The following is a 25,391-nucleotide window of genomic DNA, read 5'->3' on the forward strand; positions in this document are numbered from 1 at the left end:
TGACCGGCTCTTGTTTGCAGCCTGTAAGTTGCTGGCTCCCACACTGATCTTTGGACCCAAAACACTTTTGTCAAAACCCCATTGATCAAAGGTGCATCACTGGGGGGGGAGTGTGTGTGTTTGATCCAAACATGTTTAGAGCAATTTACGTAAAAGAGAAAAAGAGGCTGACAAAACAGCATGCTGTTTGCCATCCACTGACCTGAGGGCACCGTTAACCCTTTGCAGCACCATGACACGGCTACGGTACAAAAACAGCCTAGGAAAAATCACTTGGGTTTGTGTTTTAAACTGAACCCAGCCTGTGCTGTGAATAATTCCCGCTACCTCCTGACTGTTGCTTACAAACCACAATAATACTGTTCATTTTTTTAATTACGAGTGTCGAGAAGACTATTTGAACAGAGCCTGAAGGACTGATAGTAACGTGAGTGGCAGGAAGCACAGCGCGCTCAGGCCTGAGTCAAGGCTACGTTGTCCCAGAGATCCAGTGGGGTCACTTTGGCATGTTACTGGAGTGTAGTGGGGTCAAGCAGGCCCTTTGTTGGGCTCTTCACTTTGAAGAGAGGTGGGCTTGATTCTGACCTGGCATTTGTGGGAGCAGGATGAAAGCTGAGAGCTGGGTAGGGATGGTTGGGCACCTTTAGGGCATTTGCACTACCCTGTAATTTAACTGGGAACCAGACAAGACTCTGCTTACTCAGCCAGTATCCCCCCAAAACGCCAGAAGGACCTGCCAACGGCTCTAGACAGTCAGGCTTCCCCAGTGCTTGGCCTGCGATCGTGCTTTTCTAGAGATACTTTGCTGGGCTTTGTGTGGCCTCAAAGGAACTTCGGCGTCTAGATACCCTAGACACCAGACACTCTTGCCTCTGTAACTCCCTTGCTGCCCTGGCACAGCCAGGGCTGGCTGGGGGGTGGGGGGGCAAGTGGGGCAATTTGCCCCAGGCCCCGGGCCCAGCAGGGGCCCCCACGAGAATATCTTATTCTATAGTATTGCAACTTTTTTTTAATTGAAAGGGCCCTCAAAATTGCTTTGCCCCAGACCCCCTGAATCCTCTGGGCAGCCTTGGGCACAGCACACAACGGAGGAGGAGGACGACACAGGGCTGCACTCCCACAGGAGGGTGCGCACTGCGTAGGGCCCAGCCCTGCTCCCACTGCAGGCGGCGGTAAAACTCCCATGCACAGCAGTGGAGTCGCACTTGCTGACACCAGCTCTGAACCTGGCCTCACTCTCTAGCTTGCTACATTAAGAGCTGAACTTCCCAGGGTACACGAGATGCCCAGAGAAACAACCAATTCGATTCTACTCCTAATCACAAATCCCATCTGCCCTGGGCCGCTGCTGCCCTGCCCTGCCCTGGGATCCTGCAAAAGCACCCGGGCCGCCCCACTTGATGCAGCGCCAAAGAATATGAGACATGCAGCCCTTGAAATGGGTTTCAGGCAAAGGTGGAACCTGTTTATACTGGAAAATAAAACCCTGAAGGATCATTGGGCTCTGAAGCAAAGGGAATATACTCAATTCTTGACACCTTTGTCCCTAAGTTTGGCCTCTCCTCCCCTGCAGCCATGCTGCCCCCGCGCTGTCGAGGAAGGGCAGCCCTGCTCCAACAGCAATATCAGCAGCTCTCCTGATAAGCATGAATTATGGATTTGGTATCTGCCTGGCGTGCCAGCCGCCTGGAACCACATGCCATTAGCATGCGGAGGACTCAACCACATGGATTCGCTTTCACATGCTGAACAAGAAGAGCCTGCTTTTCTATCTGGTGACGTGGGTCCCTTCTGACTCTCATGAGCAGAAATCAGAACCTGTGCCAACGCCGGGGCAGCTTTGCGCTCGCAGAGATTCTGGGCTTTTAATGGCAGCGTGGGACAGGGAGGGGTGGACGAGGCTGCACACAGATGATCGTGCGTGGCTCACACAGGCTGTGGGGCAGGATCCTCTCTTTAGCGGGAAGGCGGGGCCCCTGGTTCTGGGACGGCAGCCATTACGGAGGGGCAGAGGCACAGGCAGGAGCCGAGCGATGCAGAGCCTTGAAGACAAGGGCCCGACCTGATGCACAGAGCAATGGGGAGCTGATGGCCCTTCAAAAGGGGGGTGCTGGGTCAGAGCCAGGAGAGAGGGAAACCATTTCAACAGCAGCGTTTCAGCTGGTGGAGGCAGGGGCCATGAAGAACAGCGCGACGGGGGCTGAGCACTCAAGGCAGGAGATGATTGGGGAGCTGAGCTGCAGTTTACGTGTGTGTCCCCCAGAGCCCAGGTGTTACTGCAGCACAGAGAGCAACAGGGCTAATGTTAGGGCGGGTCTGGCCCCAGGATGTGCCCATGTCCGCCCCACTCCCAGTCGAGAGGCCCAGCCCCACCCCGAAAGGCAGGCTGAGCCGGAGAGACCTGAACCCCTGCTGCTGCCAGGAGGTGAGGCTGTTTGACAGCTGAAGTGTCTGCGCCCAGGCACCTGATAATGCTCAGGAGCAGCTGGGAATATCTCACTTGATCAGACTGAAACAGCAGCTCCACGGGCCTGGGTAACTGTTACCCGCCTTTCCACTGCAGCAGCTGTGCGTCCCCACCTGTCCTGAGCTGTGCTGACCTGGGCTCAGGACGTGGCCTCTTCCCTTCAGTTCCAGCTCTGGGCTGTCAGTCACACCAGCTCCACAATGGACCTTGCAGTGCCAGGGTAGGGGACAGGACCCACCAAGAGTTTGTGCTTTTCCAATCAGGCGCCTACAGAGAAATGGGGCTCAGGCAGCGACTGATTCTGTACAACCCCCTTCCTGAGTCTGCGTGGAGGACGGGACACTGTGCTCCTGCCAGCCAGGCCCAGCCTGTGAATTCCTTCTTCCTCTTGCTGGTGGGATGGCCAGGTAAGCAGGCAGCGAGCTGGTTTAACCAGTGACCAGTAAAGCCAAGAGCAAGGTAACAGATGGGAATCGCTGACTGGGTGATCCCATGGCACTGAGCCTCTGCCCGCTTCCCCCTCCCCCGGACAGTCCTATGCCAGCAGTGTCTGGCAGCATGTGCAGGGACGGGGGTGGCAATAGGGACTTCGTAGGAGGGTCCAGTTATCTTCCTCCGTAGTTTTAAAGTGCGTCTGGCAGGGGATAGGTTAGCAGCATCCAGAGAGGGGGCTGGATTCCCCCAGGAGCAGGGAAAGGTCCCCTGTCAAACCCGAACACCACGCACGGGAGAGTCACTCCCCACTCAGCACCCTCACTCCAGGACGACCTGTGGCTAAGACGTACAAAGGACTCATGGCTGGTAATGAAATACAGCTCAGGCTTTAATAAAATACCCCACGTATATACAAACCCCCCGCCTCTCCCCACATCACTGTTTCACATGAAGGTAACTGCGGGACACTGGGTACTCAGTGGGACACAGAGGCCAGTGAGCCCCAGGGTGTGGGTACGTGCCAGCCTTTCTGCCACGCACCCTCGCTTTGTCTCCTAACCTAGCGCCCCCACAAACAGCCTCTGCCCTCCACGGGGCGCTGTCCGAGGAATCCTCCAGAGAGCACATGCAGGAGCAAGCGCCCGGTGCCCAGAAATGCCAATCTCCTTCTCACCCCGTACGGCAAGGGGAGGCAGCAAAGCCAAGCTGTGCCCTCACCAGCGCTGGCACGACCCTCAGGGGAACTGGCCACACTTCCTGGAGGCTCCTGCCTGCCGCACGCTGATTCCCAGGCCCTGCACATCGGCATGGTCTGTAACATAGGCAGCAGCTCTACTGCACGAGCCAGACAGGAGCACCCCGGCCAGGCGAGCAGGAGCGGGGCTGCGCTGGTGTCCGGACAGAGTCCCTCTCTGCAGACCTAGCAAGGAGAGAGCGCTGGAAAGGGCTTGTGCTGAGCCAGTACCTGCTGGCTCAGGACCCAGTTCAGCACTTGGACCCAGAGACATGGGGGAGCCTCTGCTCCTGGGCCATGTCACATGTCGTGTGCATAAATACCCAGGTTCCTTCCTTCTATACAGCTTTCTTATCCTGTTGGCTCAGGACCTGGGCGACGCAGTAGGGGATGAGGCCGGCAGCAGCCACGGGCACGGCCGCGCTCTTGCAGAAGGACAGGACGTAAAACAGCAACTCCACCTTGGTGGGAGGCTTGAAGGAGTCGAAGAGGTGCAGGACGAGGAGCGAGGCCGCGATGCAGCTCAGGCGGAAGGGCAGCTGCTGGCCCATTTTCCCTTTGCAGCTCTCCAGGTACATCTGGGAGTTGAGGGCCAGCCCCAGCCCAAACAGGATGCCCAGGTTCCTGAGGAGGCCGGCGAAGGGGGTGGTGTCAATGTGGATCCACTCCGGCCGGTCACACCACCTCTTGGCTTTCTCCAGGGTCCACAGCAGGTCAACGCCGAGAGCCTTCAGCAGCAGGTAGAAGCCCAGGGCGAAGCTGAACAGGAAGAGGGTGGTGCCCAGGTACCTCCGGAGACTGGCGTTGTAGATGGAGGGGATGTGCCGGAAAGCTTCAGCCACTGCCATGCCTGCAGGGAACAGAGCGTGAGAGGAGAAACAACCCGTCAGAGAGAGGAAACTGGTGTGTAGAGATGGAGCCGCAGAGGCAGCCACAGGGCTCCCAAGACAATCAGGGGCTGGACAGCTGTGGTGGAGCATCACTCCTGAGAGCAGCTGCCCCAAGGGTCTCACAGCATCATCACAGAGCTGACTAACGAGTCTCTGCACTGCCACCTCCCTGGGAATGATTCAGGTGGCAGTGCCCACCGTGGGCACAGAGAGGCAATCTTAACCACCCATCCCTCCCTAGGCTAAGATCCCCTCCTCCTAGTGCCAAGCCCTCTGTGCCCACACCTCCAGACAAGGCTTGCTGGCAGTAAAACCAGCCAGTGATTGGAACTAGTCAGCTAATGTTCTGTCTGGCTCAGCTGGGTTACTGGGGAATAAGGGCTTTGCAAAGGCATGTGTCAGGGCACGCTCTCTGGGATTACAAATGCAGTCATAGAATCATAGACTTTAAGGTGAGAAGGGACCATTATGATTGTCTAGTCTGACCTCCTGCACAACGCAGGCCACAGAATCTCACCCACCCACTCCTGTATCAAACCCCTGACCTATGTCTGAGCTACTGAAGTCCTCAAATCGTGGTTTAAAGACCTCAAGGTGCAGAGAATCCTCCAGCAAGTGACTTGTGCCCCACGCTGCAGAGGGGCAGGGCAGCGCGGCCTAGCCACAGCTTACATCTCAGGGCCTGTCCTGTGGTATTTCCCTTGATGCAATGCACTGCCCAGGACACAGAATATATAACTGGAGAGCGTTCAGAGACAGGTCACGAGAACGAGGAGGGGCTTAGAAAACAGGCCGGAGAGAGAGAGAGACTCAGGGAGCTTGATCTATCGACTGTCGTTTGAAAGAGCAGGTTTAGGGGTGACTTGACCACAGTCTACAAGTACCTACATGGGGAACAAGTACTTGAGAATAGCCTCAGTCCAGCAGACAAAGGCCTAACATGATCCAACGGCTGGAAGTTGAAGCGAGAGAAATGCAGATGGTAAATAAGGTGTACGTTTCTAACGGTGGCAGTAATTAGCCACGGGAACAATTTACCCAGGGGCGCGGTGGATTCCCCCTCACTGGCAATGTTTAAATCTAGATTGGATGTTTTAGAGACCGGCTCTGGTTCAAAAGGAAGGATTGTGGGGCAGTCCCATGCCCTGTGTTACGCAGGGGATCAGACTAGGTGAGCACAACGGTCCCTTCTGGCCGTGGCGTCTATGAGAGCTGGCGGGTGGCCCCTGCGCCCATTGCTCAGAGTGACAGTAACCGTGCGGCTTGTCCAGGGAGAGGCGCGATCACTGACCTGAGATGACCCCTGCGATGACTTGATGGGGAAAATGGGCAGCGATGAAGACTCGAGACAAACAGACGCAGACCTGGACGGCCCAGAATCCCGCCCACAGCGCTGTCCGCAAGAACCTGCCGCAGGGAGACATTCTGGTTAGACACAAAGGTCAGCGGAGCGCGGCTCTGCGCAAGGCCACACCGAGGCTTTCCTCAGGGGAGCAGGGAGGCTGAGAACTCGGACGTCTCTCCCTGCTGGTAGTGGCTGAAGTTCCAGCAGGTGGAGAAGAGGGAGGGTCACGTTATAAAGCCCTGAATGCCAGTCACAGACTGGAAAGTGGCATTAAACAGCCCCTGTGGGGTGGGTAGAGGTTCAGAACCAGGGATTTGCCCTCTGCCATGATCCAGGGAAAGCTTAAACATCCAGCAGGGGCCCAAAAGCGCTTGGAGCTGGCTCTGCTCCCACTGACAGCAACTGCACAACTCCCATTGACTTCAGTGGGGCAGAGCTCCTCTGATCACCGCACTCCCCTAGACCCGTTGTGGCCTCAGCCAAAGACTCCCATCAACTTCACTGGGCTTTGGGGCAGGTTTTAGTCCAGGCCCTTCACATCCTTCCCAGCCACTGCAGCAGGTGCTCGGTCTCGGGGCGACATGAGACGCGATTCTCTTTATCTAGGCGTTAGTTGGCTTAGCTGCCAGTGGGATTCGTGCTCATGCCCCTTCTAAAACCCCGTGTCTGTGTGTGCGTTGGGGTGTATGAGCCTGTAGCACTGGCGGCCTCCTGCAGCAGTGAATTCCACAGCTCCGCTGCACACTGCATGAAGACTCATTTCCTTTGGTTCAAAATGCACCTCCCTCCGGCCTCAGGGCACCCCACTGACCCTGCAGACACAGGAGCGCAACAGTCTGAACGCTGCTTACTGGTCTTTCATCGTCAGCTGCTTCTTCCTCAGAGCAATGGACAGAATGGCTGTCACCATCACATAGTAAACTCCTGCAGAGCCCATCGCATGGCCGGAGGGACTCCCTGGGAGACAGAAAACACCCACGTTACACCTTGCCCTGGTCACTAACAGCAACCTCCTACTCAGTGCCTAGAGCGCTGGGATCACCCAGACTAACGGCCAAGAGGCTGCATCAGCCCAGCCCGGCACAGCTGGCCGCGCAGGGCGCTAGGGAGTTGACGGGGAGGGGCAGGCCCGGAGGGACTCCCCCAGGCGAGGCACTGGAGGGGGGTGTCCTTACCAGAACAGGGGGTGTAGGAGGGGAAATGAAGTGCAAAAGGAAGTTGCTCAGCAAGAGGAGGGACCCCGCAGCCACTCACAAGCCCAGCTCCCCATAGACACCTGGCATTAGGGAGCCCTAATGGTGATACTGCCAGAACACTTGGCACTTGTGCAGACACAGCCGCCCTCTACGTATCCACCCGCACACTAGTCCCCTGCAGAGACCAGCCCCAGCGCTCCACAGTCGTAGGCCCTGTCTTCACGGCCTGCTCAAGCCCGTTTCCTCCCATCCCACGGTGTGTGTTCACACATCCACACCCTGCTGTCAGCACTGCCCGGCGAGGCAGCCACCACGCTCTGAGCTAGCGGGCAGCCCACCCAGTCCCCACTGCCCAAGGCTACAGAAAGAGCAGTGGTCGAGGTGGCATTAGGCTGCAAGGATCCTATGCTCGACTACCCGGCTTTCTGCTGTAGCCACAGACCGCTCCCTAGGGAGATGCAGCTCAGCAGGCAGAGGGAACTGATCGTCACATGGCGCTGGAGAGACAAGGCAGGGGAGGTAATGGCTTTTATTGGACCAACTGCTGTCAAGCGACACAGAGCTCTTCTTCGGGTCTTCGTCTTCAGAAGGGCTCTGCGTAGCTCGAGACCTCGTCTGTCCCCAACAGACGCTGGTGCAATAAAAGGTATTACACCCCCCCACACACCTTGTCTCTCTACTGTCCTGGGACAGACACGGCTACAACACTGCGCACACAGCACTGGAACAGTCCATCCAGTAGAGAACAGTAGTGTGTACGTATGTACGTACACACACACACACACACACACACACACACCCCCAGCTGGCATGAACAAAGCCCCAGTGGTTGCAATATACACAGGATGCCTCTGATCTGGGCCTGAGCCTGCACCACGCTGGCTTCCTACTGAACTTTGCAACAAGCTTCTGATTCCAGCATAGGTCAAGGGTCCCCCTGTGAACAGAATCTGCACAAGTACTGGGCTAGCCCACTCTTTTTCTGGAAGGAAAGGCTGCCCATCTCCTGGGCCGGGCAGACAGCCCTCTGTCATGCAGGGGAAGGTATTTGTTCTTAATCTCAGTAGCTGTAGGGTCGGCCCAAAGGTTTCTTCTACAGAGCCGAAGTTTAGGCTAAGGCAGGTTTTGCATACGCTGGCCTGTTTCACTCCAGCACCAAGGCGAGATTGGCCTGCCCCTAACTGCTGACAGGGTAAAATCTGCCCTTCCAAAGTCTCCCTTTCCCCAGTGAACAGGTCAGGAAATGTTTAAAGACAGTGGCTGCATCCAAGGCTCAAGCTTGTGCTAAACCACTCTGCCCCTGGGCTCCAGGGCTCCGTATTTCCTTTCTTTGAAGGACTGTTCAAGGGCTTGTCTACACTGTGACACTCAGGGAAATTCATCCAGATTAACTAAACAAGTGAGTTTAAAATGAATTAGTTACACTGCATGAAGCCCCTGTGTGGACACACTCATTCAGAATGAAAAGTTGCCTGCGTTCAATTTAATTTAATTAATTTTGGAAGTCAATTAAGCTTAAATTCTCATTCAGAATGTTTACCTTAATTCAGTTTATGTTAATTTACTTCCGAAATTAACTAAATGTAACTGAATTAAGACAATTTAATTCTGAATAGGAGTGTCCACCCGCGTTAACTAATTCAAGTGCTTTGGAGGACAGGATTAGAATGCAAAATGACCTTGAGAAACTGGAGAATTGGTCTGAAGTCAACGAGGTGAAATTCAATGAAGACATGTGCGAAGTACTGCGTTTGGGAACGAAAAGCCAAATGCAAAACGGGGAATAACCCTACTGCGGAAAAAGATCTGGGGGTCAGAGTGGCTCACACACTGAATATGAGTCAGCAAGGTGATGCTGTTGTGAAAAAGGCAAATGTAATGCTTGGATGTATGCACAGGAGTGTTGTATGCACAGGATGACCACGCGTCCCATTTTGGCTGGGATGGTTCCTTTTTAAAGCCCCGTCCAAGTCATCCCGACTTTTCTGGTACTTGATCAATTGGCGAGAGCCAATGGGACAAATGCCCAATTTTGTAAAAAAAGGGAGGTGTGGTGGGGCGGAACATGGCGGGGGGGAAGAGTGTGAGTGGAGATGCCAGCCCTGCGCGGGGGGAGCCGGCACAGTTCCAGCGACCAGCAACAGTCTCACGGGGGGCAGGGCAGGAGGCTCGGGCCAGCCCCATGCGGTGTCCCATTTTCCCTCCGGGAAATCTGGTCACCCTACATATGTACGACACGGGAGGTAACTGTCCTGCTTTACTTGGCACCAGGAGTTCCCAGCAGCAGCACTGCGTCCAATTCTGGGCACCACACCTCAAGAAAGACGTGAACGAACTGGAGAGACCCCAGAGCAGAGCAACAAAAATGATCAGAGGTTTAGAAAAAGATCTAGAGAAGTTCCTGGAGGATTGGTCCATCAATGGCTATTAGCCAGGCTGGGCAGGGATGGTGTCCCTGGCCTCTGTTCGCCAGAAGCTGGGAATGGGCGACAGGGGATGGATCACTTGATGATTCCCTGTTCTGTTCATTCCCTCTGGGGCACCTGGCACTGGCCACTGTTGGAAGACAGGATACTGGGCTGGATGGACCTTTGGTCTGACCCAGAGTGGCCGTTCCTATGTTCTAGAAGACCTGATCTATGAGGAAAGGTTGAAAGAACTGGGCATGTTTAGTGTAGAGAAGAGAAGGCTGAGTGGGGACCTGAAAACAGTCTTCACGTATGGAAAAGGACGTAGGCAGAGGACAGTAGTTCTCTGTGTCCCTTGTGGGTGGCACAAGAAGTAGGTGGCTTAGTTTGCAGCAAGGGAGATTTAGGGTGGACATTAGAAAAACATGTCCAACTGGGATAGTTAAGCAGTGGAGCAAGTTAGGACATCTCCTGCCTTTCTTCCCAGTGGGTCCCTCAGCGCTGATAAATGCCCACCCCACACCCTGCTGCTGCAGTGGAAGATGCCTCCCCTCCTTGTGTATAATGTGAAGCATGATTCTGCCAAATTACTCCTCTCTCTAGATGTGTCTCACCTGGGCCGGTCTCACAGGTGAGGGGGAACTGCTGGATCGCAGGGCTGGAGGCGTTGCCATAGTAACTGGTCTCCCGGACCCACCAGTAGGGTCTCTGCCCAAAGAGAATCCTGAAATACAAGAATAAAAGTGGCTCTAGTTGCCTTGGGCACAAGAGCAGGAAAGCAAGGACACAGCTCGGCAGCTCTGGCCCAGCTTGGGGCAGGGGCTGCAAGAATCGGGGATCCCCTGTTCCAGGCCAGTTGTTTGTAGGCTTGACTTCAGTCTGAGCTTGGGACACCCAGCTGGCTTCTGCTGCATTCTCACCCAGGAGCCAATTCCCCCCTTTCCTTGATGGTGCAGCAGGGCACAGGAGACATTCAATCTACTGACAATGGGCTGCTTCTCCCTAGGCGTGAACCAGAGCTACAACATGTGCCCTCACGCTGGCTGACCCATCATCCCCCCAGCCCAGCCCACCACGTGCCCTCCTTGTCTCCAGAGGCAACTCCATCACCACACCCAATCTCAGCCTTCCCCCAATGGGTCAGAGCCCCATGGTAACAGCAAGGCTGGAGAAGAGCAATCGCCATAAATGCAGCACCTAGAACCGGATGGGGCCAGCTCCCATGCTCACTCACACTCCATGCATTCTCCCTGGTGCTTTCTGTCATGAGCTTATACAAAGATTCACGCGGCTTTAAAAAGGGTTAAGATTTTAGATGGGACTCTGCACCCATCAACCTCAAAGGATTTTTTGTATTACAGAAGGGGAAACTGAGGCTCCCTTGCCCATATCACACAGTAGGTCAGCAGCATCTCCATGTCCCAGGTAAGCCCTGTAGCCCCTGCACCACACAGCCTCTCACAGGAAAATAAAAGCAGTTAAACATAAGCCCCTAAATCTGGGTGCTGCAGAGCTGGAGGAACTTGTCTTTGGAAAGCTCCAGCTTGGAGCCACCCTGAACCCACTTGGTAGGTGCCCACTTCACAGCCAAACAACCCTCTGCAAGCAGGGCGTGTGCAGGGCAAGCAGGGCGTGTGCAGGGCGTGTGCAGGGCAAGCAGCAGGACCAGGACCAGCACAGGCTACTCACCACTTAAAGACCAGGTTGAGCCAGTCCCCGATCACGGCCACCCAGATCAGCTTGACACCCACCGCCTCGCAGAGGTGGAACCAGATGGGGAAGAGGATGAAGAAGGTGTTTCTGAGGTCGGCAGCGAAGGAGATGAAGAGGAACCAGTCCTGGGAGCCCTGGTAGTTCTCCTGCAGGTAGCGAGTTGCCTGGATCCCCATGTCATGCAGGACGTTCATGCCGGCCTCCATTCTCCTTGTCTATCAACACTTCAGTATCAGCCGAGAGTGCTGAGTGATTTCGGTCTCTGATGAGACTGCTCTGCTCTGGGGCTGCTCACAGGCTGGCTTTATACCCTGACCGGCTCTTGTTTGCAGCCTGTAAGTTGCTGGTTCCCACACTGATCTTTGGACCCAAAACACTTTTGTCAAAACCCCATTGATCAAAGGTGCATCACTGGGGGGGGAGTGTGTGTGTTTGATCCAAACATGTTTAGAGCAATTTACGTAAAAGAGAAAAAGAGGCTGACAAAACAGCATGCTGTTTGCCATCCACTGACCTGAGGGCACCGTTAACCCTTTGCAGCACCATGACACGGCTACGGTACAAAAACAGCCTAGGAAAAATCACTTGGGTTTGTGTTTTAAACTGAACCCAGCCTGTGCTGTGCATAATTCCCGCTACCTCCTGACTGTTGCTTACAAACCACAATAATACTGTTCATTTTTTTAATTACGAGTGTCGAGAAGACTATTTGAACAGAGCCTGAAGGACTGATAGTAACGTGAGTGGCACGAAGCATAGCGCGCTCAGGCCTGAGTCAAGGCTACGTTGTCCCAGAGATCCAGTGGGGTCACTTTGGCATGTTACTGGAGTGTAGTGGGGTCAAGCAGGCCCTTTGTTGGGCTCTTCACTTTGAAGAGAGGTGGGCTTGATTCTGACCTGGCATTTGTGGGAGCAGGATGAAAGCCGAGAGCTGGGTAGGGATGGTTGGGCACCTTTAGGGCATTTGCACTACCCTGTAATTTAACTGGGAACCAGACAAGACTCTGCTTACTCAGCCAGTATCCCCCCAAAACGCCAGAAGGACCTGCCAACGGCTCTAGACAGTCAGGCTTCCCCAGTGCTTGGCCTGCGATCGTGCTTTTCTAGAGATACTTTGCTGGGCTTTGTGTGGCCTCAAAGGAACTTCGGCGTCTAGATACCCTAGACACCAGACACTCTTGCCTCCGTAACTCCCTTGCTGCCCTGGCACAGCCAGGGCTGGCTGGGGGGTGGGGGGGCAAGTGGGGCAATTTGCCCCAGGCCCCGGGCCCAGCAGGGGCCCCCACGAGAATATCGTATTCTATAGTATTGCAACTTTTTTTTAATTGAAAGGGCCCTCAAAATTGCTTTGCCCCAGACCCCCTGAATCCTCTGGGCAGCCTTGGGCACAGCACACAACGGAGGAGGAGGACGACACAGGGCTGCACTCCCACAGGAGGGTGCGCACTGCGTAGGGCCCAGCCCTGCTCCCACTGCAGGTGGCGGTAAAACTCCCATGCACAGCAGTGGAGTCGCACTTGCTGACACCAGCTCTGAACCTGGCCTCACTCTCTAGCTTGCTACATTAAGAGCTGAACTTCCCAGGGTACACGAGATGCCCAGAGAAACAACCAATTCGATTCTACTCCTAATCACAAATCCCATCTGCCCTGGGCCGCTGCTGCCCTGCCCTGCGATCCTGCAAAAGCACCCGGGCCGCCCCACTTGATGCAGCGCCAAAGAATATGAGACATGCAGCCCTTGAAATGGGTTTCAGGCAAAGGTGGAACCTGTTTATACTGGAAAATAAAACCCTGAAGGATCATTGGGCTCTGAAGCAAAGGGAATATACTCAATTCTTGACACCTTTGTCCCTAAGTTTGGCCTCTCCTCCCCTGCAGCCATGCTGCCCCCGCGCTGTCGAGGAAGGGCAGCCCTGCTCCACCAGCATTATCAGCAGCTCTCCTGATAAGCATGAATTATGGATTTGGTATCTGCCTGGCGTGCCAGCCGCCTGGAACCACATGCCATTAGCATGCGGAGGACTCAACCACATGGATTCGCTTTCACATGCTGAACAAGAAGAGCCTGCTTTTCTATCTGGTGACGTGGGTCCCTTCTGACTCTCATGAGCAGAAATCAGAACCTGTGCCAACGCCGGGGCAGCTTTGCGCTCGCAGAGATTCTGGGCTTTTAATGGCAGCGTGGGACAGGGAGGGGTGGACGAGGCTGCACACAGATGATCGTGCGTGGCTCACACAGGCTGTGGGGCAGGATCCTCTCTTTAGCGGGAAGGCGGGGGCCCTGGTTCTGGGACGGCAGCCATTACGGAGGGGCAGAGGCACAGGCAGGAGCCGAGCGATGCAGAGCCTTGAAGACAAGGGCCCGACCTGATGCACAGAGCAATGGGGAGCTGATGGCCCTTCAAAAGGGGGGTGCTGGGTCAGAGCCAGGAGAGAGGGAAACCATTTCAACAGCAGCGTTTCAGCTGGTGGAGGCAGGGGCCATGAAGAACAGCGCGACGGGGGCTGAGCACTCAAGGCAGGAGATGATTGGGGAGCTGAGCTGCAGTTTACGTGTGTGTCCCCCAGAGCCCAGGTGTTACTGCAGCACAGAGAGCAACAGGGCTAATGTTAGGGCGGGTCTGGCCCCAGGAGGGGAGGGAGAGAGGCCCTGGGCTCTGGGTTTCAGGAAACAGGCTGAGAGGTTCTGGGAAGCAGGGCAGTGACTCAGTGTTAACCATCCTGCGGTGATTGGCACCACCGGGACCGGGAGAGCTGCAGGGCTGCAGACAGGGGCCAGGCCCAGGGTGGAAGCAGCTGTCACAGGCATCAGCCCCGCTGCACAAGACGCAGCGCTGCCCAACATCTCTGCTCTGTGCCTGTAACGCAGCGCTCGCACTGGTGCCTCCCGTCCACCTGCCTGCGGGTTCCAGCCGGCTATCGCTGCTGTTGAAACTGTGTGGGGAGATGCTAACCAAACAGCGGTGACGTTAGCTAACCAAACAGTGGGCAGCCAAACTCCGCTGCACCACAACACGCTGGCGTACGCAAGCAGGGGAAACAGCCAGTGAAACGCAGCCCTTATCTCCGCTCAGTGAGAAAGTTCAGGTCAAGAGCCTTGAACCGCGCAGCTGTGGGCAGCTTGTCCCAGGCTAGGGTCACCTCCCCAAGACCTGGGCCCTGCTGATAAACAATGGACACTAAACCTCTGAATTCCCCATCAGCTAAATCCCACCCGCCCTGCTCCCAAGCGGCTGCCTGTGCTCTTGCAGCAGTTGGGGCTTTTCTTAAAGCCCCAGCTCCCGGAGTCAGAGGATCATGAGAGAATCTCAGCTTCTGTTAAAATATAATGCAAGGTTCTAGGCCTCCTGATTACAGAGAGAAGCTGGGAAACGCGATCCCCAAAGGCAAAGGGGAACAAACATGTGCACAGAAACAGGGCTTAGAAAATGACTTTGCTAAACACTCCTGGTCCGGGGTCCTTGTGCGAGAGCCTTTCTGGACAATGCCAGGGAATCTGGCTTCAGCTTTAAAAATGTCTTTTCTTGGAAACATCCCAGTAAGAGTTCTGCCTTGTGAAGTTTCCACATGGAAAATAGGAGGGGGAGGGGAGACCCTGAGAGTCACTGGGCAGCAGCTTCTTCCAGTCTTATTACGAGATCTCCCCAGACGTCCATCCCGGCCAAGCTGCAGGAGGTGGGGGGTGCGGTGGGGTGGGGGCGCTCCTTTCTCCCTCTAGACAGGGCGTTAGAGCCGAGAGATTCTGATCAGAAAACAACCAACTGCTGCCAGGACAAGGGGCTGATGTCCAGAAATGCCTCCTGCTCTCCACGCAGCCAGTCCCCAAAGCACCTCTCCCACTCCACCACCACCCCGCCCTGTCCCCATCCCCAGATGGCACCACTGCACCACCCAAGGCACCAGCTTTGCCCATACACCCCAGCATGGCACCCACCCAGAATGTCTGTCTACCTCCCAGCCCCAAGCCTGGCCTCTAGCTTCCTGCCCCTCTCAGACCACACAGCCTGGCCTGGATCCGTTGGGCACAGCTGGGGGAAGCGAGTGACTAGGAAATTGACCCAGTGACAGACGGGGCCTGGGTTTCATCGGCAGAAAATTACCCGTTGGAACTTTTCGTTCTGCACAAACACCCCCGTGATGGAGAGCGCGCTGTGCCCAGGCCTTTCTTCGGCCGGCCACGGGGCGTGGCTCTGCCGATGTCCCCAGGAGCCTGGCGTGTGTGCCAGAGGGCTGCAATGTCTGTACGTGCAGCTGCTCCTCGGTCGCGACCCAGCACTGCAAGGGCCAAGGGAGAAAAGCCAGAGACCCTGAAATCCAGCAGGTGCTTCGCCACTGCTGAGTGTAAGGTGTTCAGATACTGCACCACATTCCCTGCATGTCCTCCATCTGCATCCTGCCGGCATGCAGACCTGCTGCTTGGATGAGGGCCTCCCTCCAGGAAGCCCCTGCCCAGAGGGGGACACCAATCACCCTGGGGTCACTCTGATCCCAATACAGCTCCCCCCGCCCCCCAACGGACCCCTGTCTCCCTGGTAGCTGAGTCCACGCCCCACACAGCCCCGCAGGGCGAAATGATGCATTTCCGGGGCTGGCTGTTCAGAGTGAGGAGTATAGTCTGGCCACACCCACAGCGCTGGCAACCCCCACGCCCCACCCTGCGGTGCACCCATGGGCAGAGCAGCACCCAGCCTGGGAGGCAATGCCATGCTCTGGCCTAGCCCTGACCCCCTCAGCCGCCTCCTCCAGAGGAGAGACGGAATCTGTGCCACGGGCCCAGAGCCGACATCCAGGCCCCACGTCCTGCTGGGAGCTCTAGTGGAGTTTCTCAGCATTGAGGAACATTTGTCCGGGGCTAGGAACAGCTGCAACCCATCCAGCCTCCGAGAGAGCAACGCAGCTTCTTGCCAGGGTAACACAAGATTTCTCCTGGCCCTCCAGCGTGCTGTAATATCTGCCGAATCCGGCCTGGTCTCGGTCCAAGTTTCCTTCTGACTGTGAGTTGAGGAGATAGCGCTTTGGGCTTGCGCTGCCTGGGACTCCTTGTGCTCTGCAAATCACCCCTCACAGCCTGCCAGAGCCGAATTCCTCCTTCACACGCCTGCAGAGAACCCCTTGCCTTCCCGGCACGGGCCTGAGTTTAGCCCCTCTCTCTCCACTGTGGCTGGGTATGTTGTGTGCTCTCCCCAGGAGTCAGAAGCTGTATCGCAGCATGCTACGGGCCTCCTCCTCTTTAATGAGACAAGCTGGCTGACATGTTGAAGCCCCTGGGCCACTGACCCCGAACCTCCCTGCATCCCAATGAGAAATCATCATGGGGAGAAAATCCCCTGCTCCCTGTCACCACTACTGTTCTCCGGGGGGTTCAAACTCGGCCTTTCACAGGCTCCAGGAGCAGGGCGTTCAGGAGAGCAGAGCTCTGCTCCCAGCTCTGCCCTGACCTGCTGGGGAGCTTTGGGTGAGTCACGTCCCCGAGCGATGCTTCAGTTTCACCCTCTGTGAAGTGGGAATGACGACACTGACCTTCCTTTGCAAGGTCCTCTGACATCCAAAGGACGTGTTCTGGGGCCAGTACCCCCGTCTTTCTGAACTGGGAGAAGACCCATCCTGCTGGATGTTTCACAGGAGCTGCATTCCCAATCCCAGTTTTGTTTCCTCAGTCCTGAGTGGATTCTCCAGGCATGAGAGATCCTGGAGGGGCAGCGGCAGCACAAGTTTCTTCTCCCCGTACGCTCCTTGCTCCACCAACTGGCCTCATCCTTGACCTGGAGCAAGACAGGCACTCCAACCCCATGGCCAGTTCAACCGGTGGCTCTCTGCTGAGGCTGCCACCAGTGCGCGTGGTTTTACTGGTGTGGACACCTCTCCAGTAGGAACTGGGCTGAGACCCTTCCACTCCGTTCACACAGGCCCAGCATACACTGGGCCATGGGTGGAGGGGGTGCACTCTAGGGGGTGATGGCAGAGCAGGATCTGGAGTAGTTTCACCTGGGTTAGCTCTGTGCTCCCATCTGCTGGGAGCTCATCTCTCCTCGCAGCTAAGGAAACTGGCCTTGGCTCAATGGTATTCCAAGTCTGGCCCAGGCCCCCGAGGCCGGAAAGGGCAGGTAATCAGCCCATGGCTCTGGGGAAGGAGCAGGGGCTTTCATGCTTTGTTGTACCATCTGAGGATTGAACGTGAAGTTCCAGCTGCCCCAGGCTCTTCTCTGCGTGCTGGGCACCATGGCTGGGACGCAGCCCAGACCTGAACTCCACAGCCTCTGGGCTGCTGCGGGGGAGATGGGGCTTCCCACTAACATGCAGAAGGGAGTCAGGAGAGGCCCTGCAGCCACAGGATGGGGACCACTCTCCAGGTAAGCACAGCAACAGGAAGGAAGGGGGCATGTGTGTGGCCATGTTTGATGCACCTTAACTTCTGCAAGCTGGGACTTGCAGGTCCCTACGTGAGGAAGCCTGCAGCACCTCTGTGTGTAGCACTGGAGAGAGAGGAGAAGTGTCCCCGTCTGTAGACTCCTTTGGTGTGGGATGGACGGGCATCGGCGTGAGATTGATTTCATCAGTACTAAACTACCATTGGTGGGTGAACGCTGCCTGTCCCAGCTCTGAGCATCTCCAGTGATGCCGGTTCCTCAGCTGCTGGCTCCATCCTCTCGCAGCGATACAGTGTTTATAGGCCGCTGTGCAGGGCTCATGAGCCAAGGAGCGATGACTGCAGGACGCTGCAAAGCAGCCTTTGAGCAGAGGATGCAGAGCCCTCGATGTAGGCCAGGAAAGAAGAACTAACCTTCAGTCTATTTATAAAGCACCCACAGTTCCCAATCCATGGCATCTGAAACAATAATAAACAGGGAGAAAAAAACCAACCACATCAGACCCGCCAGCTCCTCTTGCTCCAGAGAGTTTCAATATGTAACAAGTTACGACAAAACCTCACTGCAGCCCCAGTGCCTCTTGCCAACCTTTGATCCACTAACCATGACAGCCAGATCGCTGGCTTTGGGACAGCGTGTTCCCTGAGATTCCCAGGGCTCTGGTTAGCGTCCAGTCACACAATCAGCAACGTGGGCTCTGGGAAACGCTCCCAGCTTCTGCCCTTGCTGCGACATCCCCTCCGTCAGAGAGCCTGTCTGTGTCCTCTGGGCAAATATTTAATCTAACGTGCTCCCGGCCAGCCAGGAACTTTGGGGGGACTAAGTGCTGTGGAGTGAGGAGCTAGTCATGGCTGGCAGCAGTTAGCGCGGTGCGCCCCCAGCCTTCACCTGCGTCAGCGCAGCGAGCAGAGTCCAGGCAGGCCAAGCCGGTAAACACACTGGGCAGATGGTGATGGATTTCTGAGAACTTGGCCTCCCCAGGGACTGGCTCGCCGTGTGCGGAAGGCAGAGAACATTCAGGGAACAGCATCCCATTTACGGCTGTCACTGACCCCTCCATACCTCTGCTTTCCCAGCTCATGGGGCCTGATTCTGCTTTCACCTACTCTGGCATAAGTCCAGAGGAACTGCATCGTCATAGATGGTGTGAAGCTGGTGGCAGCATGAGAGACAAGGCCCATGGACATGAAGGTCTGAATGGACCATTGTGCCAGGCTAGCCCCACCCAGGGACCCTTGCAGTAGAGGCAACTATACTTCCCTCCCAGGGGACAGGACTGAGCCCAGTAACCCGTGGTCCACCCAGAGAACAGCTGTTAGAGCAACCCCCTCTTGCTTTAAAGACTCCCAGGGGCTTGTGAGTTCAGTACTTCCCCTGGCACCAGGACCTCAGGCACGAGGATAAGGCAGGCGGGAGAGCACAAGGCTCAACGCACTGATGTTTTTAAAGCCTGTTGAGATTCTCAGAGGCCAGAGATGGGGCAAGGGATGCTGCTGCTAATGCCCCCACCTGTGAGCGGTGTACAGCAGCCGAACCACAGACACAGGAGATGGAAAAGCCATAATCCGCTAGTCCACCACCTACCCTGGGGCTGAAGGCAGGACTGTTCCCTCCTGTGCAGGGAGGAGCCTAACAGCAAGGACTTTTCTAACACGTCCCCTCCACTCCCTGGCAGGTATTTTCCGCACCTTCCGTTTGCCGTTGTCTGGGCAGCTACTCTGGCCCACTCATCTCCTGGGCATTGGCCCTTACGTGGGAACCAATTCTTGGACTGTCCCACCGGATAATCTCTACAGACCCACTGTCAGCTGGCAAAGCTCCGGGAGGAAGTGGCGTCTTTCCCAGCCAGTCGGGAGTCTGCAAAGTAAACTGCTTTCCATATGGCTTTCGGTCTGTTCTTCTGTTAAAAGAGGAATCATCCTAATACACTGAGGTTTCTGGAGAGCCCTCAGACAGGGCATAGACTGGGGATAACCGCTCTTGCCACTGAAATGCAACCACCTCTGGGATGGGATGTAGGAGCAAGCAGCATGACACAGCCCTGAGCCTAGAGCTGGGGGAGACCCAGGTAACTTCACCGAGGGGCATTTTGGCCAGGAGAGTTGACCTGACATTGCTGCTCTGGGGAAAGGGAATCCTGACTGGGCCGGTCAGGGCTTTGGGGTTGAACTAGCACCCACGAGAGAGGAGGAGTCGATAACAGAGCAGGAAGGAGCAGCCCTTGTGGTAAAGCAAAGAGCACAGAACCCGGCATGTGTCCCTTAGCGAGCACAAAGGAGCCTGAGAGAGGGGCCCATCACTGTGGGCCCCGTGCGCCAGGCCTGGCCCGGGCAGGGATCCCTGAATGCAGCAGCCATAAAACCTCTCTCAGACAAGAGCAGGGAGCTCCCAGGGCTCATTTTTATGGAAAGCCTCCAGCTCTGATCCCACAGAACCCACCTCACAAACGACACCCCCACCTGGACCCTGTCAGCCCAGGGACAGGGTCATCAGCAGCTGGAGACGCTCTGCGGCTCAATGGGCTCTGATCCTGGCTCTGTTCTCGTTCAGCCCACAGCACAAGACACCCTCCTACCAATCCTGACCTTCGACATCTGGGATCAGTCAGATCACCGAATCCCTTCCTGCCCTGGTCAGCAAACTGCCCCTGACCCAGCCCCTGGGTTCCATGACAGTCCGTATAAATACACTCACGCGGCCACTGCGCCGCACACACATACCGGCGCTCCACCAGCTTCCCAGAGTCCAGTGCTGCCGTTTGACAGACGGGGAAAGCATTGCCGCTCCTTATGCAGACCACCAGGTTCCTTGTTAGCAAGCTCTCAGGCCAGGCCTGCTGCCCCAGCGAATGTCCCAGCCCCTGAGAGGTGCTGCATGAGGCAGACTCCCCTGCTTCTCCCATGGGACTGCCCAACCTAAGGTGCATGTGCGGTTTGACCAATGTCTCAAAAGCGAGGCCAAGCCCTGACCTTGGTAAAGCGTCTGTGCCTTGGGGCAGACATGGGCCTTCCCCACCCTCAGACACACAAACCAGACTTCCAGTTTGGTGCATGTTCCCTGGGACAAGCCCCACTACGAAGAGGCGGGCGCTAGGGCACATGGGACTTGCTCAGATGTTCTGTGCCCACGGCGCTGGGCTGCATGAGCTCTGAGCCCTGCAGGTGTCTGGCGGGGCTGTGGGGCCATTGGACAAGGGTCCGTGTCTCTGATCCAGAGCTAGGATTGCTCTCCACAAAAGCCAAGGCCAGGGCTGATTAATTGCTGCTTGGTACAATTGTTACACATTAACTCACTTGTTTGTCCCTTATTTTCCAGCTAGTGCTTTGCTGTCAGTAGACTGGGTCCACAGAGCATTCCCAGCACGCGTCTTGTGCGTGGAACGGTAGCAAAGGTATTGCACAGCCACGGAACACCTGGAGAACTGGCTGTGCTGCTCCCACAGCCCTTTAACCTGCACGACTGGGCTCCTTACAAATCACAATCAACTCAGGGAACAACAGGCAACCCAAGGGAGGGGGAGCTGAGCCTCCCACAGCTGTGCCACAGGCTGCCCCACCGCGCTCTTGCCCCGCGCCGAAGAGCTCAGAAGCAGCTGGGTTGCCACCTGCTGGGAAAGGGGTGAAAGCAGGAGAGCACAGGCGGCATCCTCATGCTGGGAGCTAAGCCAGCTCCACTTCTCGGTCAGCTGTGAGTCTCCTCCCCCTCCTCCTCGGATGCTAGGTTCTCCCGCGCCTGGACACCATGCCAGCAGAGTCACGCACAATGGGCGCTCCCTCCTCTGTTAGTGATGTCACGACTGGTTATTGTGGTGACAGCTGTGATGTCACAAGCAAAGAGAGCCTGGAGGAAGCAGCCAGAGCAAGGGAATTTTGAAGGTGACTGATGACCTGTTCTCAGGCCAACCCTCCCCCTGACCCCAGAGCCCCGGAGAGTGGGGCAGAGGAACAGGGAGTGTGCCCTTCATTAAAGGGAAGGCACCACTCTTCCTTAGGCCTGCGCTGCTCTCAGACCCCCTCCCCACAGCCCTGAGGTTGCTGGCGAGAAAAGCTGTCATCACAACAGGCAATAGCTGGTGCTTAGCTCCCCCACTCCTGAGTGCAGGGGCCGGGTCCTTTGTGCAGTGCCTGGCTTCGTAGGGCTGAGCCCCTCCGCAATACTGCAGCACAACTCGCAGCTGTATGCTCCAGAGTGGAATAAGCTCCAGCCCCAATGCTGCAGCACTTCCCGCCCCGAGAAAGCTGCTCTGCCTGGGCTGCGTTGCTCTGGGATTTGCTAGAGCTCGGCCCTCGTGCTCAGCCTCTGACCCCTCTTGCCAGGACTGTTTGTGCTAGAGACACAAATTAAGCAGCCCACCAGTGTCCTAAGGGAGTGAAACTTTCTCATTGCAGACAGAGGGGATCTGAGAGCCAAGAGCAGAACCTAGCATTTATTTCCTGTCACTGTGCCGAATGCTGCAAAGAGAATCTTGCAGCCCCCTCACAGCAGGCCAGGCCAGGCCAGGCCTTTCCTCCACCTCCGAGCCTTCCAGTGTGTTGCAATGCACTTGTAATGACAATCAACATCTCTGAGCCCCCATCTCCCACAACCAGCCAGCACCGCAGCACCGCTGACAGGCTCCAGAGTCAGGACTGACGGCCAGGGCCTGGGGGGGGGGGGGGGGGCTGAGGAAGGAGAAATAAAGGACAACTTACAGGAGCAGGTCTTCCCACTGCCTCCCAGATCATCATGTCCTGTTCATGGCAAACAGGCAGTGCAATCCCATGTGTTAGGAGTTGGAGTCAGGGAGTAAAGTTTAGGCCCGAATCAGAACTTTCCCAGAGTGTTTGGCGCTGGAGTTCTGGTTCCAGCCCATCTCTAGGAAATGGATCACACACACGTCTGGGTTTGAAAAGCACTTGAGTGCTAGTCTATTAGGCAGGGAATGCCATTTTGAGCACCAGCTCCCTTAACCCAACAGAGACTGCAACCCCCCCAGACCCCTCAGCAAATGCCTCCTGACCAGCTTGCAGACAGATGCAAAACCAACCCAAAAAGCCTGGAGAAAGGGTTACCAACATTGAATTTCAAAAATAAGGGACTGTTTTCTTAGCACCCCTGCCCTTTCTCTCCTCTGATATTATTATTGTTATAATTAATTATTAACAGGACTCACCTCCATTCACTATCACCAGGGGTGTTTCTTGCTGCTTTTTGCTGCACTCAGCAACTCCCAGTCTTCTTGTACCAAGATGAAAAAATAAGGAACTGTTATCAGCCCTTATTGCCTGGATCCACCTAGCAAAGGTCTGCTGCCACTCTGTTCTGGTGGGGAGAGACACCTGTGTCCCCTTAAGCAATAGAAATGCAGAAATTCAGCTTTTAAACAGGCACCCAAAAACTGAGCGAAAAAGACACCCTGCGTCAAACACGGCTTTCTGGTCACTGGGACCCCTTCCCCGGCCAGCCTTGACAGCTGCAGGGTCACACAACAGTCCTGTAACCCAGACTTGAGGCCTGGCCACAATTCTGGCCTGGGGAGCACGGTCTCAGCACTCAAACCATCCAGGCTGTTCTCCCACTAGCTGTGCAGTGAAATAACAAGAGGCATTCTGGGCAATTCCATGCAAATGAGCGTGCCAGCCAATGCCCTAACATCTCCGCAACTCCCCATGGAACTAGCAGTCCCCAAACTGCACCAGCCTTTGAGGCCCATCTTGAACATCCGTCCGCCATCTGCAGTCTGCTGCAACATATCCTGAGCTTTCTGACGGTCTGCCTGGTGCATTCCCGCCTCCTGCCTCTTACTTTCCCAGGACATAGTAAGTCATCGCTGTCCTACACCCTTCTGTTGGGTCTCCGCAGAAATCCTGCCGGGTCTGTTTCAGCCCTGCCTCTCTCCAACGGGAACACTCATCACCTTCATCCATTGAGCTCAAAACATTTTACAACACAGAGTCAGCATTATCAATTCGTGCCCCTTTTACAGCAGAGAAAACCATGGCACCAGGAGGTCAAGTGACGCCTCCCAGGTTCCACACACTGAATCATAAGCAGAGTTGGGAACAGAACCCATATCTTCTGCCTTCCACCCAAAGGAGCCTTTGCTCCCTTACAGCAGTGGTTCACAACCAGGGACACATACACCCCTGGGGATACACACAGGTCCAGGGGCGGGGGTACATCAACTCAACTAGATATTTGCCTAGTTTTACAACAGGCTACATATAAAGCACTAGCAAAGTCAGTCAAACAACAATTTCATCAGCCAATGACTTGTTTATACTGCTCTATAGACTATACACTGAAACGTCTAAGTACAATATTTTAATTCCAATTGATCTGTTTTATAGTTATATGGTAAAAATGAGAAAGTCGGCCATTGTTCAGTACTAGGGGGCTGTGACACTGCTGTATCTTGATGTCTGATTTTGTAAGCAAGTAGTTTCTAAGTGAGGTGGAACTTGGGGTACATAAGACAAATCAGACTCCTGACTGGGGTACAGTAGTCTGGAGAGGCTGAGAGACCCGGCCTTACAGCAACACAAAACAGGAGACAAAAGCAGGACATTTCTAAAGCCATTAGCACTTTTAAAAACCTTTTCCAAATGACGCTGCTGTAACTTACCTTTTATTAGCACATCTTTTCCTGTGTTTTATAAGGTGGACATATGTATAACTACTGAATATATGTGAAGGTACTGACAGCTGTAATATTTTGACTGACATACACCTAAGCCAATGAGGATACAGAGCTTGTAGCAATACAGAAATGTTACAGGAAATAAAAATTGGTCTTGAATGCACATCCAACCTGAGCTCCTTGGTAGGCCTGTGAGAAGATGACAGATGCTTGCTAGTGAATGTTTTGCTTGAAGCTACATCAGGTCACGTCTAGTGAGTGTGCAGAGCTTCTGTGTCTAAGTCTCTTATATACACTCTTAGATAAACTGCAACTCTGCACCAGGTCACTAGGTATCTGTTGAATCAAAAGGGACCTGGGAAAACTTTAATTAAACATGAGGTATTTCAAACTTTGTCCAATTGAGAGCCCTGCTGACAACATGCCAGGAACCTGACTGGGAGCTGGTGGAGTAGCGCAGGCTGGGGCCGGGTTGCTCCGGTTCCCGCTGCTGCCAGTGAGTGCGGGGTCGCTGGGGGAAGAGGTGCAATGGGGGCAAGGCAGGGACAGAGCAAGGGGGAGGGTAAGAGGCGGGGCGGAGGGAGTTGTCCGGCGCCCCACACCCCCTAGGGACGGCCCTGCCCCTTGCAGGGGGTGCCGGCCGAGGGACAGGGCTGGTCACCGGGGCTAGTGCTGTCGCGTATGCAGCACCCAGCTGCCTAAGGCATCATGACATTTGGGGCAATTTGGTGCCCCAAATTTCATGGTGCCCTATGCAACTGCGGATGCCTAAGGACGGCCCTGTATAAACCATCTACAGATCTATGGTGTCAGTGAGCCAGGGCTAACTGCTGCTTTCGATGGAAGCCTGAGCACATGGCCCAATGAACAGTCAATCAGCAGCCACGTACAAGGCCCTGCAGTCAGGGGCTCAGGGACCTGTCTGGTTCCGGAAGCCATTGTAGGTGAATGCGGGGAGGGCTGGTGAGCAGGAGGCTGTCTTGGACAGGCAGGCAACAGGATTAACTTTACACATGCTGGGGTCCTGGTCACTTCTGAAATAGATGCCATCAGGTGAGTGAACAGAGGGGTCTTCATCAAAATAGTTGTAGGGTCTCAGGAAAAAGCCGACTCCATTCCCCACAGTCACCGTGTTAGGAATATCCTCAGTATGCGGGACGTGCAGGAAGCCAACAGAAATCCAGGCAACCAGGTCCTGGAAGAGGAAGAGACGCG

The 25,391-nt window shown here is 55.4% G+C and overlaps 2 protein-coding genes across 4 annotated transcripts in view; both read right to left on the bottom strand.

Moving 5' to 3' along the window:
* Position 1: 1 nt before the first annotated feature.
* Positions 2 to 25,391, bottom strand: part of LOC123356219 (membrane primary amine oxidase-like) — a 33,824-nt gene continuing 8,434 nt past the window's right edge. Inside the window, exons 4-5 of one of the 3 annotated variants that reach the window (XM_044999239.1) lie at positions 22,710 to 25,371; positions 2 to 48 (exon numbers count right to left, since the gene is read on the bottom strand). In XM_044999239.1, the coding sequence (XP_044855174.1) occupies positions 25,087 to 25,371 (285 nt within the window). In that variant the 3' untranslated portion in view covers positions 2 to 48; positions 22,710 to 25,086. Of the gene's footprint in view, positions 49 to 14,504; positions 18,016 to 22,709; positions 25,372 to 25,391 lie in introns of those variants that run through there. The other 2 variants (XM_044999240.1, XM_044999238.1) reach the window with 2 other exon arrangements.
* Positions 3,318 to 11,473, bottom strand: LOC123356224 (glucose-6-phosphatase catalytic subunit 1-like). Its single transcript, XM_044999248.1, has 5 exons — positions 11,164 to 11,473; positions 10,089 to 10,198; positions 6,722 to 6,827; positions 5,817 to 5,932; positions 3,318 to 4,485 (listed from the first exon to the last, which is right to left on the bottom strand). The coding sequence occupies exons 1-5, from the start codon at positions 11,391 to 11,393 to the stop codon at positions 3,974 to 3,976; spliced, it is 1,074 nt and encodes a 357-aa protein (XP_044855183.1). The 5' UTR covers positions 11,394 to 11,473; the 3' UTR covers positions 3,318 to 3,973.

The sequence above is a fragment of the Mauremys mutica genome, chromosome 25, assembly GCF_020497125.1.
Source record: "Mauremys mutica isolate MM-2020 ecotype Southern chromosome 25, ASM2049712v1, whole genome shotgun sequence".
Taxonomy (NCBI): Eukaryota; Metazoa; Chordata; order Testudines; family Geoemydidae; genus Mauremys; species Mauremys mutica.

Coding starts and splice junctions, on each gene's coding strand:
- LOC123356224 (XM_044999248.1), bottom strand. CDS start 11,393: ATGGAGGCCGGCATGAACGTCCTGCATGACATGGGGATCCAGGCAACT. Junction 5,933..6,721: donor CAGCTGACGATGAAAGACCA/GTAAGCAGCGTT, acceptor TCCCTGCGGCAG/GTTCTTGCGGACAGCGCTGT. Junction 4,486..5,816: donor CATCGCAGGGGTCATCTCAG/GTCAGTGATCGC, acceptor TGTTCCCTGCAG/GCATGGCAGTGGCTGAAGCT.